The sequence below is a fragment of the Apteryx mantelli genome, chromosome 4 (genome assembly GCF_036417845.1).
Source record: "Apteryx mantelli isolate bAptMan1 chromosome 4, bAptMan1.hap1, whole genome shotgun sequence".
Taxonomy (NCBI): domain Eukaryota; kingdom Metazoa; phylum Chordata; class Aves; order Apterygiformes; family Apterygidae; genus Apteryx; species Apteryx mantelli.
In genome coordinates this window covers 45,572,547-45,591,446 of record NC_089981.1, presented here as the reverse complement: position 1 = coordinate 45,591,446, position 18,900 = coordinate 45,572,547, and the positions used below count along the sequence as shown (strand labels likewise).

The following is an 18,900-nucleotide window of genomic DNA, read 5'->3' as shown; positions in this document are numbered from 1 at the left end:
TTCCCTCCCCCCAGAGACTAGAGGCTCCCCTGGCACCCCGCAGTACCTTCCAGAAGGACAGCCCTCCAGCCCTGCCACCGCAGCCCGGCCCCGCTCCTCAGAGGCCCCCGGCGCGGGGGCACTCTCCGCCAAGAGGCGGCCCCGAGCGCAGGCTGTGACGGCCGGGAGGGCCGGCGCGGGGGCAGCCCCGGCGGCTCCGCCGAGCAGGCCGCCCGCCGCATTGTTTATGCTCGCGGCCTCCGCCGCCCCTCCCGAGGGCTCGGCCGCGCCAGCGCCGCCGCCGGGCAGCGGCCCTCGCGCCTCTGCCCGGCCGGGCCCGGCCGGACACTCACCCTGACAGCTACGGCCCGGCTCAGCGGCGACGGCGGGCGGGGAGCTGCATCGCGGGCTGCGCCGGGAGGGAAGCGCCTCCCCGCGGGCGGGCGGGGCTGGGGCGCCGCCGCACCTGGGCGGGGAGCCGGCCCGCGCCGGGGCCAGACAAAGGCAGGGCAGCGCCGGGCCCCGCGCGCGCCCCGGCCGCCGCACCCCCGCGCCGCGGCCTCTTCGCACAGCCGCTCGCCGCGAGGCGCCGCTCCTCCCGCAGCCGGCGCCCCCCCAGCTCCTCCGCGCGCAGGGCCGCGGCGCCCGCCGCTCTCCGGCCTCCGGGCACCTCCTGCGTCTGCTCTGCCCTGCCGCTGGGGAAGCGATTGCGGTGGGCGGCCACCGGCTTGGCCCGGGAGGCCTACCGTTCTCGGGAATCAAACCCTGCAACGCCACTACCCAGCCATTTTTTTTTTAATATATAAATATATATATAAAATAATAGAAGTAGCTGCTGTAACATTCAAGCATGCCGTAGATATTATCTCAGGTCAGCATACAGCAATCTCTAATTGAAGAAGTGTAACAGTTTTGGAACCAAACATCTGACTGACAGGAGAAACAGGGACTGCCATGAAGAAGTACAAATGCAGTACCTTACAAAGGAGATATGAATGAATAACCTGGCAACATACCATAGTTTCATTTCACATTCTACTGTGAGATGTGTAATGACAGTGCTCCAAACAAGCTGATTCATCAGCAGTCTCTCCAGTCCATTGCCTGACATTTTGAGAAGCCTTTTCTACAGCGACAATAGCAACTGAAAAAGCCGCCAGTATGGTGAAAACCAGGAGTAAGTAGTTCCCTCCTGAGAAAAGTATCAAAATATATGATGCAAGGCAGTGCTCCTTCAAACATCCGTCTAGCTCACCAAAGAAAAGCCTCTTCTAGGTACTGGAGCACTGGTGATGCTCCCTGCTGAATAATCTTCAAAGTTACTTTTTCCACTATCTCAACCCCCACTCCTACCCCAGGGAGGCATGAAATGTGCACACCAGCTTCTGCTTTTCAGTGTTTGACATTCACAGCAACGAAGCTGTCATAGAGACAATCCCAACCCCAAACAACATGCAATTGCTCAGTTCAAGAGACTCTTTAAACAAGATGCCATAGCAGCATTGTTTGGGACAAGGCAATGTTTAATTTAAACACAAGAATACAAGACCTTCCCATGTTACACTTTGAAATGCAGCTCCTACAAGATGTGCCACTGGAAATGTCTACAACAGAGTAACAGCAACAGCAGAGTGACAGCCATAATAACCATAAACTATGTTGTCTTGAAACCAGCCATTCTGTTAAAGATGTAAATGGACTTAATTCCACCCTACTCTGGAACAGAATTCACAAGCCATTTACATTGTATTTCTCATTTGTTTGTAAATTACTTTTAAAAGAAACATAGCAAATTTAAAATGGAAACAGGTATCTACCTGGAACAATGGAACAGAGGGGAGACAAGAAGGGGGGGAACCAGATATACAGCAACCATGATTTTGAAAGCCTTAATTACAAAGTTTACAAGTGTTTACCTCTTTCAAGGCTCTTTCAGGTCATACATCCTACACAAAGTCTTCCAAATTAGATCCTTATGATTGGGAGACTATTATCTTTACTCCCACAAAACAGTCAGATCAGTTTTCTAATTGTATGTACTGTTCAAGATGTTCATAAGTGTTCTATAAAAAGGGGTGAACAGAGATGTTACAGTTTGCAGATGACAGGCTAAGTTATTCAGGATAGTAAGGAAAAAAAAAAAAAGATTGACTGCAAAAAACTGCAACATACAATACCAAGTGAATTTCAGCTGTCAGTTTATCACCCAGTGTGCACACACATACAGTGATGCACAAGGCAAAAATGAATCTTAACATTACACTGGAAATCAGATGTTCTGAGCAGATTACTATCTAATGGGAACAAGACCTTACTGTTCTAATAGACATCTATATGAAAATATCAACTCAATAGCAGCACAGACCAGATTTTTAGAAACACAGGCCCAGATTACATAACTGGCCCATATCAGTGAAAGTACAAGAGTCAGCATAGAAATAAGTCCCATCAGATACAAGTCATGCACATATGAGACTAAGGAATAGCATTCCATTACCATACATTTGCTTTTTTATTTAGAATAGCAAATAAGTCTTGCATCAGTATAGGGAGGATTTAAAGCAGTCTGACTAACTCCAATTTCTCATTCTTCTAAAATCCAAGTTTCACCTATTTTCACGCAGGCATTGCACAAATATGTAGTTTTTCCCATAGCAGGCCCTCTGGTAATGTTCCTAACTTCATATTCTTGAGATTTACCTTCCATAAATATGTCTACCACAATTTGTTTAGAACGAGTTCATTACCCTTGACTGCTGTTTTTCTGTTGATTCTGCTTTGACATATCAATTCCCGATTGTTGCTTAAAAGCTTTAATCCTATTGCAACTCTTAAGGGGGAAAAAAAGGTGCAAGAAGCAGTTAAGCCAAATTCTATTTTTTGCACAATGAACTGATCTGACATTGAACACCAAAGAATCAATACTATAAGGACAACTTTCACCTAATCATTCATCTTTCTACCTTGATACTATCACAAATTCTTAATAGTAGCTTTCTATAAATAGCTTTGTATAACATTTCAATATTTGAAATTGCCTATCAGCATTTGTAAATACACATCCTAAGCTCCAGTCCAATAGAAGTGTTCGCCGAAAGCCTATAGCAATGCTTTCTCCATTATACCAGTAATAAATAGAGAAGGTCTACAGCTAACAATCTAACATCTTGACCACTATTCATTCCTTTCTCATCTGCAGAAGGCAGCTTTAATGGTACTGTAATTTAGTGGAAGTGTAGGAGCAAGCCATGAGGTAACTATACAGGAATCCTCAGTCAAAGCTACAAGTTCTGAGAGGATTCAATACTACATACAAAATAAGAATCAGTAAAAAAGGAAAAAATACAGTATAATTAGGTAATTGATAGACACCTTGAACAAAAACATTTGGGTGTGCAACTCACAAAGATCCAAATTCAGGAAGAGAATCCCCTGAACATCAGCCTGAAAGCTACTGCCTTAAGAAGGATCACAAGACTCTGACTCAGAATCAAATGAAACAGGAGGAAAAAAAAAATCCTTTCAGGACCCACTCTGCGTACACTACAGAAGATTCAACAGGAAACTCGTTCTGAAGAGGGACCCTAGAGATCCGAGACAAACACCTGAGCCCAGCACCAGAGCTACAGAAATTCAGATGAGTTCACCATCTTCCTGTAACACTGGGATCACCTCAGGGAACATTCCTCCGCCCGGTCGTTTCAGAGGAGAAGCCAACCCCGCACGCAACACACACTCGGGGTACAGAAGAAGCCAGGCCGGCATTGCCCTAGCCGCCCGCCGAGAAAGGGCCGAGCCCGGCTCCCTGGGGCCCGCGCCGCCGGCTTCCTCCCGGCCAGGGCCCCACGAGCCCCACAGCCGCTCCCAGCTCGCCCCCGCGGGGCAGCCCGGGCCGCAGCACCTTGCAGGCCCCAGCCCCCACTCCCCGCGTGGCCCAGGGGGGCGGCGCCCCTCAGCCTCCGCAGCGCGGCCCGCGGCAAGCCCACGACAAGCCCACGACCTCGCGCCACCAACGGCCGCCCACCGCCGCGGGGCCGGTGACGTCCGCGAGCGCAGCCCGCTCCGGCGGAGGGATGTCAGCGCCGCTCGCGGGCGCCGCCCCCATCCCCACAGAGGCGGCTCGGGCCCGGCGGAGCAGGAGAGCCGCACCGCCCGCCTCCGGGCCTGGGGAGCAGAGAGGCGCCGAGCCCACCGCAGGGGAGGGGGGGAGGTCTCACCTGTGCCCCGGCGGGTCGGGCGCGGCGAGCGTCCGGCCGCTCCTCAGCGGGGTTTGAAATCACTAACACCGCCCGCACCTCGCAGTGTCTTCAGTGCCCATTGGCTGGAGCAGGCCCCGCCCATTCCCTCAATCCGCGCGCTTTATTGGCCCGTTTGAATGCGGCAGCGGCGACGCGAGAGCGCCCCGGCTCGGGGGTTGCTGCGCCGCCCTTGCGCCCGGTAACGGGCGGCCTGAGGGGAGGCGCGGCCCCTGCGGAGGAGCAGCGCGTTCATGTCGATTCATCAGCAGCACCCAGGGTGAGAAACGCAGAAAACAAGCGAGGAACGGGAACTGGTCCCTGCCTGCAGCTGCCGCTTTTGGAAATGCTCCATTACAGTGGGAGGGCAAAATCCTTCCCTGTGCCTGTTCTGTAGCTGTTGCGTTTGCAAGCAGTAACTCATCTTACATAAAAGCTGCATGCTGGTCAAGTCCTTAGTTGTTCTTTTCCTTCAGTAAAGCAAGCTAACAAAAAATCCTTTGGGAAAGGCTGCTAAAGTAAATAATTAGAAGAGAAGGCAAGGGATGGTACCATCAACACAACCGTAAGAAGGGAGTGCAACGAATACATGCTTACAAGGCCTAGGTTAGAATGAGGGAGGTGTCAGGCCAAGCTGATTATATTTTTTCTTGAGCTCAGTGAAATCTCTTCTGCACTGTGCTTCAACTTAAGAATGGGCAGGAACAAAGCTACCACATTTAAAATTTTCTTGGTACTTCATCAGAATGGGACACAATGGGGCATAAGATTCCCAACAGTGTTGTAGTGTCAGTTGTTACTTAACATTTTGTTCATTTTTCATCCTTGCACCACTTAACTCTTGGTCATCATCAAAAAAAAAAAAAAAAAAAGGCAGCAGAATCATGAACAAAAACCCTTATGAACAGAAAAACAGTTCTTCAGAGCTTTATTTTTCCACTGGTCAAAGGCACAAAACAAGCAACGATCCCCGCAGGATATGTTGCTCAAGACCTGTGTGATCCTAACGCTCTTCAAAAAACAAGGGTCACCCTCTTCTGCTGTTGCCATGTTAAAGTGGTAATAAAAAGGAAAAAAAGCAAGGGAGAGGGGAAGAGTGTATGTATGCACAGGCATTTGCAAATGAGAGAGTGTACAGATAGTTGGCCTCTGATCCTAAGCCTTAGCACCAGAAGCAGCGTGTGTTACAATCTGATCATCAAAAGAACGCAAATCCATTCCTACCTTCTTGCTCCTCTCAACCAAAGGAAAGTTGAGGTTCTGTGCAAACAGGTCGAGGAGCTCCTCTTTCAAAGGAGAGTCCAAAAAACATGCACATTCACAACCAAAAGCCAGGCAGAGTAGTTAAGAAAAGCTAAATTTATATTAAATTATCATCAACCCCTAAAATACTGAACATAGTGGTTAAATAACTCCAGAAAGTCCAATGTCTCCAGTGAGTAACGTTAAAACCATTACACAGGAATGCAGGGAAATCACTGACGTTAGCTCAGGACAGACAGGAGAGGTTTGCTTTTTTACATAGTAAATCAGTGCTCAAGAGATCATCCTCCAGTGGCCTTTCTACATTCTTAACAGCCTAAGCGCAATGAGGGCCTTTCTCTTCCCCAGAACAGGGAAACATGACGCACCCCCTAGGCAGCATCTCACTGGGGCTGTCTGCACACTTTAGGAAAAAGAAACTGATGTCTGCCTACCTCACTTGTGGATGTGAGGCTATGGGACATTTTTTTGCTCCTTTTCACCTTAATCATTTCAGGAAGGGAGCAGAGAGCAGTGATGAATGGTGTTTGGCTGGAGTGTGCAGGGTCCCTTCTAAGAAGCAGCAGAGATTACATCAAGGTGGAGATCACAAACACCATTAATTGTTGAAAAAACTGACTGGGTTTTCCTTTCCATTCTGCACTTGTGACTCAGACTGAACCTCAAGTGACAGGTCTGGGTAGATGTCTCCCTTCACCCCTGTCCCACCTCAGGATTTTGGTGCACACTCACATAGCTATTGGGGGAGAGGGGAGGACACACAAACAACCTGCTTTCCTAGAAGTCAGAACCTTCTTTCCCACCCACTCACTCCCAGCCCTTCTGCCCCTGCCCTACACCTGGCTTCCTCTCAAATCAGTTCTTCTGCATACGCTCGAGCCCTTCAATGTTGTCCCTGTATTAGGCAGCCTAGACAGGCAAGATTCACCTCAGTTATACACACTCCTTTCCCAGTTCCTCACTGAGTCCACACCTCAATCCAAATGTGCCCCTGCCCAACAAAAACAATGCTTCCCAGGCTGGAGTCAATCAAATAAATAATTAAATAAAAAATCTAATTAAAAAAATCCCTCTGAGAGTAGGGAAGAGTCCCACATTAACACAGGGAAATTTCTAAGCCTTAGCTCCAGTTCATTTTCCACAGGAACATACACCAGTCAGCCCAATGGTGCAAGTTACGCACAGTTTCATGCCACCTAGCCATGTCAAAGCTGCAACCTTCTTCTTGCTGCAGAGCCACCCCTGGTGTAAAGAGCATTGCCAACCCGCTGGCAACTGTCATGTTTTTCCAAGGGTAGCAGGATCATTAGTATCTGAACAAGGTTAAAACAGAATAGGATGGATTTTCCATTTTCTTACTAACTGAAAAATTATTGTGTTTGAAATGCATTCTCCCCACAATTCTATGCCATACCCCTACTGTACACTTTGCTGTCTTCATGCCATGGGTGGGAATGCACTTGGCCTCTTGCCAGGAGATAAAGAGGTAACAGTTTGCTGCAAGGGATTTTTCACTGGAAAGTTCTGCTTCTGAGTATCTGGCATAAGACTTTATATTTTACCATAAAAGTATCCACAAGAAACAGTGACATAGTCCCCAGGAGTAGGAAAGCTCCAGATGCTGCCGGGGTGTCTGTAACTGCAAGGGTAGGATTATTCCCTAGATGGTAAAGGCCTTGGAGGCCAGAGAAAATCTGAGGTTCCTACAGTTGATGGGAAGAATGACTCTCTGAGGACAGCTATTTACTAGTAATAATGGAGCCTAAAGTGCAATTCTATCTGATAAGCAACTATTTAAAAATGGCCCTTACAGCTCCATGATTATTGTTTCCTATTCTAGGTCAAATGGGCTCAGTCTAGTGATAAAGCAGTTCCTCACTGTCAGCACTGAGGATTTCCCTGGGGGAGAATCAACCTAGGAATTCTCTTATTTCCCTCATCACTGTAATCAAAGGTCCTAAAGGCCAAGACAATTGGGACCTTGTAGAATTGGAACCTGTGGGAATTAAGCAAATTTTTTTCTCTCTCTGTCTATATATATATATATATATATATATATATATATACACACACACACACACACATATATATACACAGATATATATGTGTGTGTGTGTGTGTGTGTGCGTGTATCAGTTATGAAAAAAAGTAAAATCTAGTGTTTGCTGAGATACATTTCCTCCCATCAGCTTGGTAGAGCTAAGAACAATACTAATTTATCTTTTCCTTGAATACAGCACTCTGACTCCAGTACCTAGAGGAAACAATTCTGAAAGGACCATTTGCTGACTTGTTTTTCCAGAATAGAAACATATTTTAACAGAAAAGGGGTGAACAGGAGCAGTGTCCATTGCCAGCAACAGACACAGTGCTCCAATCCCAGAATTCATTAAGGTTTTTACTAGCAGGTGGAAAAGTAAGCAGTGATGCTTTCATGAAGTGAATCATGGCAAGTGCAGTTACTCTCTTTACACCCTTAAAAGGTGACTTGATACTGTGTCACTGTCCCCTTCAGCCCCAAAGCATACCCCATCTATTCTGAGACATTTCTCAAGTCAGAGACCCCACAACACAAAGCCTCAGAGTGCTGCTAGTGCTGGAATGACTAGGGGAACTTCTGTGACCAGGAGCTAACAATGAAGCAGCTCTGCTCTCTTCATGGGCATCAACTGTGAGCTGAACTGTGCAGGATTTGCAGGGTGCCTGAGAAGACAGAATCTGAACCAGACTCCGGCCAGAGGAGTCACTGTAAAAGTTAATGTGGCAGCTTCCAGGAAAAGGGAACATATAAATAAACCACAGACAGTGAAATGAGCCAAAAGGGTCTCTGGGTTCCAACCTACCCACCCTCCTTCTCCAACCACCCACAACAGGACAGTTGCCCAAGCTCCTTGCTGAAAGGCAGTCACAGTCTCCAGGCCCCTTGCAAGAGAGGCTAGTCTCTGCACCCTTCCTTGCTTGGCAGGCAGAGTCCCATCTTTTTTGTGCAGAGTGGAAGCTAGGGAGGGTACAAGCATCTCCAAAGCAGCGCGTGCTTTAGACCTCGCTCTCCGTGGATGGCTTGCGTTGGTGCTTCCAGCCTGTGTCTGGGAGCGAGCCACGCCGTTCAGGAGTGGCTGCTGCTGTGTTGACACTGCTGCACTCAGACTGTTCTTCCTGTAGCAGCTGCTCAGTTTCAGTGTCATCCAGCGAACCAGAACTAGCTTGAATAGAGACCGTGTCTGTCTTCATACAGACGTGGTCTCGGAGGATCCCTCCTCGGGAGCTCCGAATCTGTTTAAGGTCATCCCATTCTGAGTCATCACTGGACAAAAGGCAAATCCCCTCCACAATCTTGATCTTCTCCTTGGTGTAGCCATGATCAGGACCAGCCTAGGGAGCAGACATGTGAATGAAAACACAATACATCTATGGAGAAATAGGGCAAAGAGCAAAGCAGAGCTGGAATGAAGATAGTGAAGCAGACAAAAGGCTGGACCTCAATGTAAAGAGCCACTGGCTCTGACCATCACAATGGCAGAACCTGTTCTAAATTTCCCTTCAGTTCTTCACCCCCTGCATGAATCCTCCCTGCAAGAGCTCTCATTCCAGACTCTAGGAGCCTTCAAATTATGGAAGGGGAATGAAGATGAGGCAGATCTTCTAATTCAACTAACTATAATCCATGACAGCAGGGGGCAAGAACAACACTGAGCCTAAAAAGAAAGGAAAAAACCAAAAACAAACAAACAACCCCCCCCCAAAACAATGCTGGGAAGCAGAAACAGCCAGAAGACTTCAGGGTAAAAATGGGTAGGGTAGGGAGTTGATTATAAATCTGCAATGTTCTTGTATCTAAGTCACTCTAGATGCAACTCTCAAGGAAGCCCACCTAGAATACCACTGTCTACTCTGAGCCTCATAGTGATACAAGGAAAGCAGATTATAGGGAGACAACAGAAATGATCAGAGGCTAACGGGACCACACTGAGATTAAAGTAGTAAAATCTGTATAGCTTGGCTCAGTGACAAATAAGCAGCATTAGAATAACTGATGTAAACCCTGAGGAGAGAGTGGAGTGAGGGACAATACATCTGAGTACACTTAGAAGCAGCAAGATTAAAAGAAAAGTGGAAAGGATTTAGATTCCCAGAGAAATCATCCTGGCTTGTCCTTAGTACACAAGGCTAAAACAGCAGGAAAGTTTTGGAAATCTATTGGATGGCACATTTGAAAAACAAGGCCAGGGGAAACTCTTCTCTACAAAAGTTCTGCCAGGATCCCTGCTAAAAGGGACTAAGTGATCTAACAGAATATTGTAAATACTCCTACAGAAATTATCTTTTTTCAAACCTCCCATATGAAGTAGCCAAACCAAAACCAAGGGATCTGCCCTAGAAAATGACCTCTACTTTCTTGCAAACAGTAGAGCTGGTTCAAGGACATAAAAAGCAGGAAAAAGCCAGAAAGAACAATTAGTAGGGGACAGTGCTAGAGCCACACAACAGAGCTTGAGTGAGGGAGGCAGGATCAAACACATTACACAGAGTAGTGATACCTGACATGAGGATGTGGACGGAAATCAGAAGAGGGAAGATGAGAAGCTATCTGAGTGATAAGAAAGCTTCTGAGGAGAAAACAGAGGAGAAACGAAGTGCTGCAAGACATCATATTAAATCCCCTGTGTGTGTGACAGGGTGGACCTCTGCAACGCCTTTAAAGTGCTCATTTATTATGGGCTCCAGTTCTCTCCCTATCCCACCCCTTCCACGTAGTGCACAGCCAGAAGCCATGTTCTTATCATCAAACCCTTTCTAGCTGCCTGATTTCCCTGGTGACTGTCCAAAGCAATCTTGGGGCAACACTCACTGAACAGGACTGTTTCCAGGGAAGACGATTCCCTTTGACTCCTTTACTTTGATGGCCAGGGCCCAGTGCAAGAGAAATACAGGACACTGGGAATGAGGAGGAAGCAGAAAACTAAATGCAGGTATATGTTGCTACAACTCACTTAAGGAGAAGTGCTGCTAGTTGATCCATAGGAATCTGACTGGTTTACTAGAAGTAAATGCTGACAAGTTGCAGCATTTTCACATACCAAGGCCTGTAGCTCAGCAGCAGCTTGAGCTGGGTCCCCATATCCTTAGTAGCAGCTCTTACCTCTTTTTTATAGCACAATTGGTTGTACATGGCTGGTTTGGGAATTGTTTCAATCTTCACCTCCTGGGTAGACGTCCGATATGAAGGATTACTGTAGGTTAGGTTCCCCAAGCCAGGGTCTGTGAACTTGGATTTATTATGCCTAAAGGAAGAGAGCAGTCAAAAAAGACACAGGGTCCTACTGCCAGGATCTGAAGTTCCTGAGCACTCAACAAGGTGAAAGCTCAAGCAATCTTCACTGTCCCTCAAAGTCAGAGAACATTGGTATCATCAAGCTCTTCAGCTGCCAGTACACTCACTAGCTACCAGTGCAGCATGGCACTGCCATGCAACCCCAAAAGCGATACTGGCAATAACTGGAGAGACTACCCAGCAGGAAACACACGGCCTCACACATGTACTGAGATACAAATACCTCACATCCCTATCCATTATTCCCAAGCTCTCTGCAGAACATTTAGCCCATAAGGAACAAAATAAAAAAGGTGCATGCCCCACACTTTAAAGGAACAGGACTCAAACCTTGCAAATAAAATCAAACACTGCTTCCGACAAAACAAAGGAATTGTAAATCGCAGTAAGGAAAGACTAGATATTCTTCAGAAGCTTTCTTCTCCCACAAGGCTACATTTTACCATGATCCAGGAGAGGGGGAAGATCACTTACCTATATATAATTAAAGCAGCAATAAGCAGCAAAATAAACAAGATGCTGAGAAGGCCTCCAATAATGTAGCTAACGTGCAATCCTTCTCCTGAAAACGAACAGCAAAGGTAAGTTAAGCAATCTCCTTAAATTCCACAGGATAATACTGACCTTAGTATAACACCTCCTATGGAAGTATGCAAAGTGAAAGGTCAATACACCAAGGTTTAGCAGGGGGGGTTGTTTGGCATCATATAAACAAATCCCTTCCTCCCACCCAGGCCCCAGCAAACCAGAAGCAGTGAGAAGATCTTGGTAATGGGGTCAGATAAGGATGAGTTAGACCTCCTTGCTGACAGATTACTCCTGCAGCAGGAAACAGTTACCCTTGTCAGCCATCTTCAATGTAACACAAAAGGGATGGTGAAGAAAGAGTTCTTAATGGAAAGACTCCAATGGATGAAGTAGGTGAGAAAGGAAAACAGTCATATTCTTCAGACAAAACAGTCATTTGGAAAAGTCCCCATGTAGGCTAATGAATGAGCACAACTGATATTCACCCTCAAGATACATTGTGCTCTGCTCAGAAGGCATTTGAGGAATTCAAGTTTGAGTTTCAAACACTATGGATTAAAATGCCCTGGGCACATCTGGAAGAACAACACTAGTGGAGGAGAGTAAAGGAAAGGAACTCACCCATGGTTGCAAGCACTGCCTCATTGTCACGGGTACACAAGCCTCGCCTGGCATCTTTATCAGAGCAGCTGAATGACAGAAGGACACATTTAGTACCCTGATACTGAAATTAGTCAGGTTCTCTCTGGGTATCAGAACACAGGACTGGACAGGCCAGCACTGATTTTCCTTCCATTTCCACTCTATGAAGGAAACCCTCTTTTCTCTGCTCCAATACCTGTCTGTGTCCAGAAGAGAGGACCTTATTTATGTGTATGTTTCAACAGAACAGACTATAAATTTCAGCATCAGTCCTGAAGCAAAAATCAGAACTTTATAAAGTCAACACAGAAAGATATTTCTGTCCAATACATCATTCCCAACAAAGGAGGGGAAGTTTTGCCTTGAAAATAACTCAGCCACGTACTACAGAATATATTTTTTGCCAGACAGGAGGAACAACAGGCTGTAGGGAATTAGCAGGAAAAAAAAAATCTTTTAACTATTTGCACTGTAGCTTAAACATTAGAGCTGCAAAGGCCCTGTCCTGTCCCCAAAAAGCTAACCCCTTGGGGCCAGGGCAGAACCATTTCCTCAGATGTCTGGGTCACATGTAAAGTGTTTGAGAGAATTAAAATAACAGACTCCTGTCTCTTCCTCTCAGAAATAAGTTCTTTAAATTGGAGTTCGGAAATCAGTCAAATGAACAACAGAAATTCAAGAGGATTTTAACACTTCTCACAGCACAGTGAGCCTAGAGACACATTTTAATGGAACGCAGAGAAAGACCTCTGCACCTCTTGCCAACTCAGAGTTCTGCACTCTCTCTTTGTCAGAATGGTCTTCCCCACTATTTACACAAAGTTTGGGGCTGGAATGGTCTCTTCTGGCCAGGGAGAAGTATGTTTGGATGATGACAGACAGAGGGGACTTGCATGTTGCATCTTGTGCAATCTGTGACTGTCCCATCCTAATTCCAAGAGAAAAAGAGCACTTACTTTCCTTCTGCTGCTTCCAGAGATGTAAGAGGTTTGGTCGTTGAGGTAGTTACTCTGCCAGGCAGTGTCTGACTTCTCTCACTTACACTGGTAGTTTCAGGACCAGGGGGCACCACACCAGGAACTAAAACAATGCAGAGAAAAATAAGAACCACAAATTTGTGGGACAGATGAACAAGTCTGGTAAGAGAGCTTCTGAAATAGGGAAGCTTAGGAACCTACATCAGTAACTTTCTCATTCCAAACCCAGCCTCTCAGTAGAAAGGACAGGGGAAGATTCTGTTGCTCACAACTGCTTTACTTCCAGTATAAGACTAAGTATAAGCGCAGAAGTTTTTGCACACTGGAGAGCTTCAGATGCTCTGGTTTCCATAGGCACATGAATAATCAACACATAAGTAGTGGCTGTGACTCACATACAGAAGCTACTACCCAAGTGAGACTCTCTCTGAACTCACCAGTGGAACAGGGCCGCCCATCTGGTTCATCTGGACATACGCAGATAAAGTCAGAAGCTCTGGCAAAGCATAGATGAGTGCAGCCTCCATTGTTCACTCCACAAGCATTAGAACCTGGAAGGAGAAAGCAAGTTTTAAATCTGGAGTAGACAATTAGGTAGAAGCTTAGAACAAGAACCTTTTTTTCGTGCTGAGCCAGAGAGATTTCCTAGAAGTAGAGCAAGTTACTGTGCCTTAAAGTACATCCCAACATCTGACTCCTAAGAAAGTGATGACAGGAGCCAGACACTGGTAGGATTAAGGCAGTTTTGAAAGGAAGGCACCAGAAATCAGTAGAGAGGAGCCTAGTCAACACAGCTGCACAGATAAAAACAAGCTTACATTTTTCTGTCTTAGGGTAATGTCAGGTGAGTAACTCAGAAAATGATATTTGCTGATCAAAGCTATAACAGAGCAGTCAACACGTACTTGGCTGAAACATCAGAGGTAGGCAAAGAATGTGCCCAGAAAAACTGACGGGAGATGCACTAACAGTTTGAGGGATGCCAACCTCATTTAATGTCTACAGTAGTGCAGTGGTTCTAGAGTTTTTTTGTCTACAATTAGCATTTGCTAGAATCAAGATTCTCATGGTTACCTGTCTGTCTCTGAGGGGAAACCACAATGATATCCATCAGTCCCTCAACATTGGCCAGGACTGTTTCCTTATTCCGCCCAGAGTACTTGTCCACTCTCTGGACAGATTTGGTTTGCCAGTCAGTCCAGTATATCCACCTATCCTGCTGCTCAGGGAGTTAGCAAGGAGGAGAAATCACAGCTATTAGCATGTTTAGCCACATAGATACAGAACCCCCACCAAAAACATGTCCCAGTGACAGAAGGCTCCAAACAAAGGCCCTTCCAGTCCCTTATCTTCTTATTATAAAGAAGATGATTGTCTACATCTCAGAGCAGTTCAAATTTCTGTTAGCGCCACTGGAGAGTAATGTACCAGCCCCTCAGTCATCTCTGTTTCACCCAGACTACAACATTCCCCTGTCCCCATGCTTCACTGTCCAAACTCAGCACAACTGGGAGAATGGCAGCAGGGGAAAAATCCTCTTACCTGTGTCACAGCAAAGGGATGTGGCACCTGGCTGACCAACACTTGGCGTAGCTTCCCATTCAGATCACAACTCTCTATGCGATCAAGATGTGCATCTACCCAGTAAATCCTGGAGGAAAAGGGAAAGAAAGAGGTGAGTTTCCACCTATACACTCCATCTTCACTTTCTGGTCATTCACTAGCCAGTGATCTAGCCAAGATAGATCAGTCCAATCAAAACACTTCAAGAAATCAAGCTCAGGCAGTCAAAAAAAAAAAAATAATAATAATAATAAAAAAATCATTACATCTCTTAATCCCATGCTGGATTCTCTCACTGACCTCCTGGTGTCATAATCCAAGGTCAGTCCATTGGGCCATCCTAGGTCAGTGTTGATCAGGATTTTACGTTCAGAGCCATCCAAGTTTGCCCGTTCGATTTTAGCAATATGACCCCAATCTGTCCAGAAGAGGTACCTAAAAAGAGAAAAGGCAAGTGCAAGAGGAAAAGGACATTTCATTCAGTCCACCGAAAGTTTTAATTATGAATTAAACTGCCGTATTCTTCAGCTTCAAAAAAACCTCATATGGTCTTTAGCTTACTTCTCCCAAATATGTGCCCCAGCCTTCAAATCTGTCTGCCCAATCACCTCAGTCACTCAGCATTAGCCCTTTGCTGGTACCTGCAGATTCACACTGCACGTTCCCTTCTTCCTCTCAGATGCCCCTCCTCCAGTCTGCCTCCGCACAGCTCCTCTCTCTGCCCCGGCCAATGCCCCACACTTACCCCTTCTTGGGAAAGACAGCAATGGCTCGGGGCTCATCCAGGCTGTTATTGATCAGCACTTTCCTAGAGCTTCCATCCAGTCTAGCTACTTCGATGGTATTGCGTCCTGTATCTGTCCAGTAGAGGTTCCTGGCGACCCAATCCACTGCCAGGCCATCTGTCGTCTTCAGCCCCTGACCAATAACAGTCTCCATGTTGCTGCCGTTCAGGTCGGACCGCCTGGATGGAAATCAACGACAAATGGCAGTGAGGAATGGCTAGCTCCTGGAAAGCCTTTACCCTTCCACACGACATCCATCAGTCACAGGGCCACTTTGTAGAGCTACCTCCCTAATGCCTCATTCCTCAGTCTCCAGCAGGTAAAACACACCTTCAGCACTTAGTTCAGTAATACACATGATACTGTGTGCTGCATACAGGGTTTGAGCAGTGGAGTACTGCCAGCATCTCATGGTCTCCCCAACTTATTGGCACACTCCACAGCTCACTGTGGCATACCCAGCATGAGTGGCTGGGTAACCTGGGCACTGGCCAAGCAGGTGACTGGCACCTACCTGATGACATCAAGGAAAACATCTGTGTAGTAAATCTTGCCATCCACACTATCGTAGTCCAGAGAAATTACATTGTTCAGCTCAGGGACAGGTATGTGTACATCTGTGTGGTCACTGGTGTCCAGCGAGATACGACGGATGGAGGCACGACTAGAGAAGAGTAGGTAAGTCTCTGGAGAAGAATCACATGTCTGCTCATCTCTCTTCAGCTGGATGCCAGTGGGGCAGGCACAGGAGAAGCCAGTGGGGTGAGGCAAGCAAAGGTGGGAGCAGCCACCATTACGAACTCCACATTTATTAAAGCCTTCAGAAGTAGGGAAAGGGTAGTTTAAGGATCTCTGTGGTCCCAGAGACCAAAACTTTACTTTAAAGACTACACACATGCACAACTTGCTAGCAGCTGAGTTCACCCTAACTGCAGCCTTGCTGAAAATCTACTGCCCTTCATACAGAAACTGCCTCCCTCCCCCTCCAAGATGCATTGTTGGCATTGGCACAGTTGGGCAAGGAGGACAGGAAGGCACAGTGGAAGTGGGAGCATTAGAAGCAAAATCCTGACCTGTATTCCTTGCTAATCAGTCTTCCCATGGAAAAAGGAACAGCCAAATGCTGAGAGATTCACAGGACTGCAGTTTAGCTCTGTTATTGCTGCAAATGGTAATGCCGACAGTAAGATCCCACCCTGTGGGGAAGCAGCATGACAACACACCAGAGGCCAGGATGACAAAGAAGCTTCTGTTTTAAGTTAGCTGCACACAGTGGTAAATAAACAAAGGCATCGGAGAAGCCTGCTGTGCTTGACATATTAGGGTCATATCTTAACTACTTTTTTTTCTTTTATTATTAATTGAAAAGCCAATATACTTTTATTAAGAAGGGATGAGCCTAGAAGACAGGTGCAGGGAGGAAGGGGGAAAGGCCACAGGGATATGATGGCTGGAGTTCAGGTTGGCTTAAAGTTACACTGTCAGGGGTGATGCTCTACTGTTAGGAGCCACAGGGGAAGCAGCACAGAGTTTTCTGTAGAAGACGATATTGGGGAAAAGAATTCCACCAACAGGAAAACACAGCACACAGCAATAACTCACACTGAAGAACAGGGAGGCAAGACGAGGTTTTGTAGGTTCCCCAAAGAGTAGCATAAAGACTCTAACTCTGGCACAGAATAGTTGGAAAGGGTGATATATTAAGAGCTGCTAAAGAAGCGGACAAGAAGATGAAGCCTGAAATAGTTGGGCTAAAAATGACTAGAACTTGAAATAAGGTTTCAGTGACTAGAATAAGAGGAATGAGCTCCTTTCAGAATTAAAAAAGGGAAAGCGTCCAATAACATAAACAGGTCTAGAAGCAGCAGACTGATGAAGCCTAACAGGGCACAGCTCATTTGCGCACACAGGAGAGAGGAAAAAGTCAAAAGGTATACAGTAATAAAAAATAAATTCCAGAGCTATATAGCTTTGTAAACAGGGAGAAGTACAAAAATATTTACACAAGAGGGAGGAAGAAAAGAAAAGCTGAGTTTGAAGGCAGTGCTCTATTTCCATCACTCATGCTTTCCCAAAGGACCCTTTACAATAACAGCTCTTAAGGGCTCCCCCTAGTCACCACAATCAGATACCACTGCCTCAGGAGCAGCTCAGCAACTCACCCAGGGGCCGTGCCCTATCAACAGCTTGAATGTCCATGAGGCCGGGCAGGTTTGCCCTCACCAAGACGACATTGGCACCAGTATCCTTGTCAGCCCTGTGAATACTGCGAGTTTGCCAGTCAGTCCAGTAGATGTAAGAGTCCAGCAGGGTCAGGCCATAGGGATGTTGCACTGGGGACAGCAGGGTGCGGCGGTTTGCACCATTGAGATCTGCAGCCTCAATACGCTGGAGAAAGAAGCAAGCACATCAGCCCCACACGCAAAACACCACTGCTGTTAACAGTAGTGCCTGTATCAAGCGAAAACCAGAGCCTAAGCAAATGATGTTACTCAAGCCTCCCTTCACACAGGTCAAGCTCTCAGAAAAGCTTGTGTTCCCCTCATTCTTCAGACAGCTTGCTCAAAAGCTTCAGAACAGCCTCCAGGCTATCAGAGCCCTAGCAATGAGCAATGTTGAAGAACAGAATCGGACCTCAGTGTGTGCATCAGCCCAGAGCAGCTGGGACCCAGCTTTGTCCACTGCCAGTCCGTTAGGCCAGCCCAGGTTGTTGCTGATCAGCACCACACGTCCTGAGCCATCCATCCCGGAGCGCTCCAGCTTGGCATTCTCACCCCAATCTGTCCAGTACATGTACCTGGGGAAAAGCCAGAAAGTGTTAAGGAAACAGCAGAGATCAGAATTCCTTCTCCAACCCCTAGATTACCTCCTGACAACACTAACCCCATCTCATGGTATAATGCTATTGCCCGTGGGCTGTCCAGGTTCTGCCAGACTAAGACTTTCCTCATGGAGCCATCCAGGTTGCCCACTTCAATCCTGTTTGTTCCTGTATCTGTCCAATATATCTTCCTGCCAATAGCATCCACGGCCAGCCCATCTGTAGTCAAGAGACCTGAGAAAGCAGAAAGGTACAACAGTCACTTCCCATCCTTCCAACTTGGTCAGGAATACCTGATATTCGCTTTATGCACCCATCAGGCAGTAAGCCTTATGACTCTCTCTGCCCTGCAAAATTTAAGGAATCTTCCACCAGGAAACTCAGAGGATCTCTTTTGGCAGCTGCGTGGAAGCAGGAGGCTCCCAGGCCAAAATACTTCGTACCTGTGGTGATGATGTCCTCATATTGGGAGCCATCAAGGGCAGCCCGGCTGATCTTCCGTAGTGTGCTGTCTGACCAGTAAACCTTTCCTGGATGAAAAAAGGAAGAGAAGCTAAAGAATCAGCAAAATCCTTAAAATCAAATCCAGGTCTTCAGGGGATAAGCATCAAGATTACTCTGACTACTAACTAGGCTGTTCAGTACAGAGATCTCATAGTATAGGAATAACAGCAGCACAAGACTATTCAGCGAGAGTGATAAAATAGTACAAAATCTCTTCTTCCAATCCTTCCCAGAAGTTGTGAGAGCACTGTCTCTGGGTAGCTCTCTGCTA

General features: G+C 46.6%; 2 protein-coding genes across 2 annotated transcripts in view; both read right to left on the bottom strand.

Annotated features, from left to right (window-relative positions):
* Window positions 1–4,489, bottom strand: part of CKAP5 (cytoskeleton associated protein 5) — a 54,433-nt gene extending 49,944 nt beyond the window's left edge. Inside the window, exon 1 of the mRNA XM_067296386.1 lies at window positions 4,197–4,489. The gene's annotated coding sequence lies outside the window, so the exon portion shown is untranslated. The remainder of the gene's footprint in view (window positions 1–4,196) is intronic.
* Window positions 4,490–7,598: 3,109 nt separating this feature from the next.
* Window positions 7,599–18,900, bottom strand: part of LRP4 (LDL receptor related protein 4) — an 85,882-nt gene continuing 74,580 nt past the window's right edge. The window contains exons 24-38 of the mRNA XM_067295668.1: window positions 18,569–18,655; window positions 18,188–18,359; window positions 17,939–18,101; window positions 17,467–17,692; window positions 15,819–16,122; window positions 15,265–15,483; window positions 14,820–14,954; window positions 14,499–14,607; window positions 14,031–14,175; window positions 13,394–13,507; window positions 12,936–13,059; window positions 11,959–12,026; window positions 11,284–11,371; window positions 10,618–10,759; window positions 7,599–8,849 (exon numbers count right to left, since the gene is read on the bottom strand). Of these exons, the coding sequence (XP_067151769.1) occupies window positions 8,514–8,849; window positions 10,618–10,759; window positions 11,284–11,371; window positions 11,959–12,026; window positions 12,936–13,059; window positions 13,394–13,507; window positions 14,031–14,175; window positions 14,499–14,607; window positions 14,820–14,954; window positions 15,265–15,483; window positions 15,819–16,122; window positions 17,467–17,692; window positions 17,939–18,101; window positions 18,188–18,359; window positions 18,569–18,655 (2,432 nt within the window). The 3' untranslated portion in view covers window positions 7,599–8,513. The remainder of the gene's footprint in view (window positions 8,850–10,617; window positions 10,760–11,283; window positions 11,372–11,958; window positions 12,027–12,935; window positions 13,060–13,393; window positions 13,508–14,030; window positions 14,176–14,498; window positions 14,608–14,819; window positions 14,955–15,264; window positions 15,484–15,818; window positions 16,123–17,466; window positions 17,693–17,938; window positions 18,102–18,187; window positions 18,360–18,568; window positions 18,656–18,900) is intronic.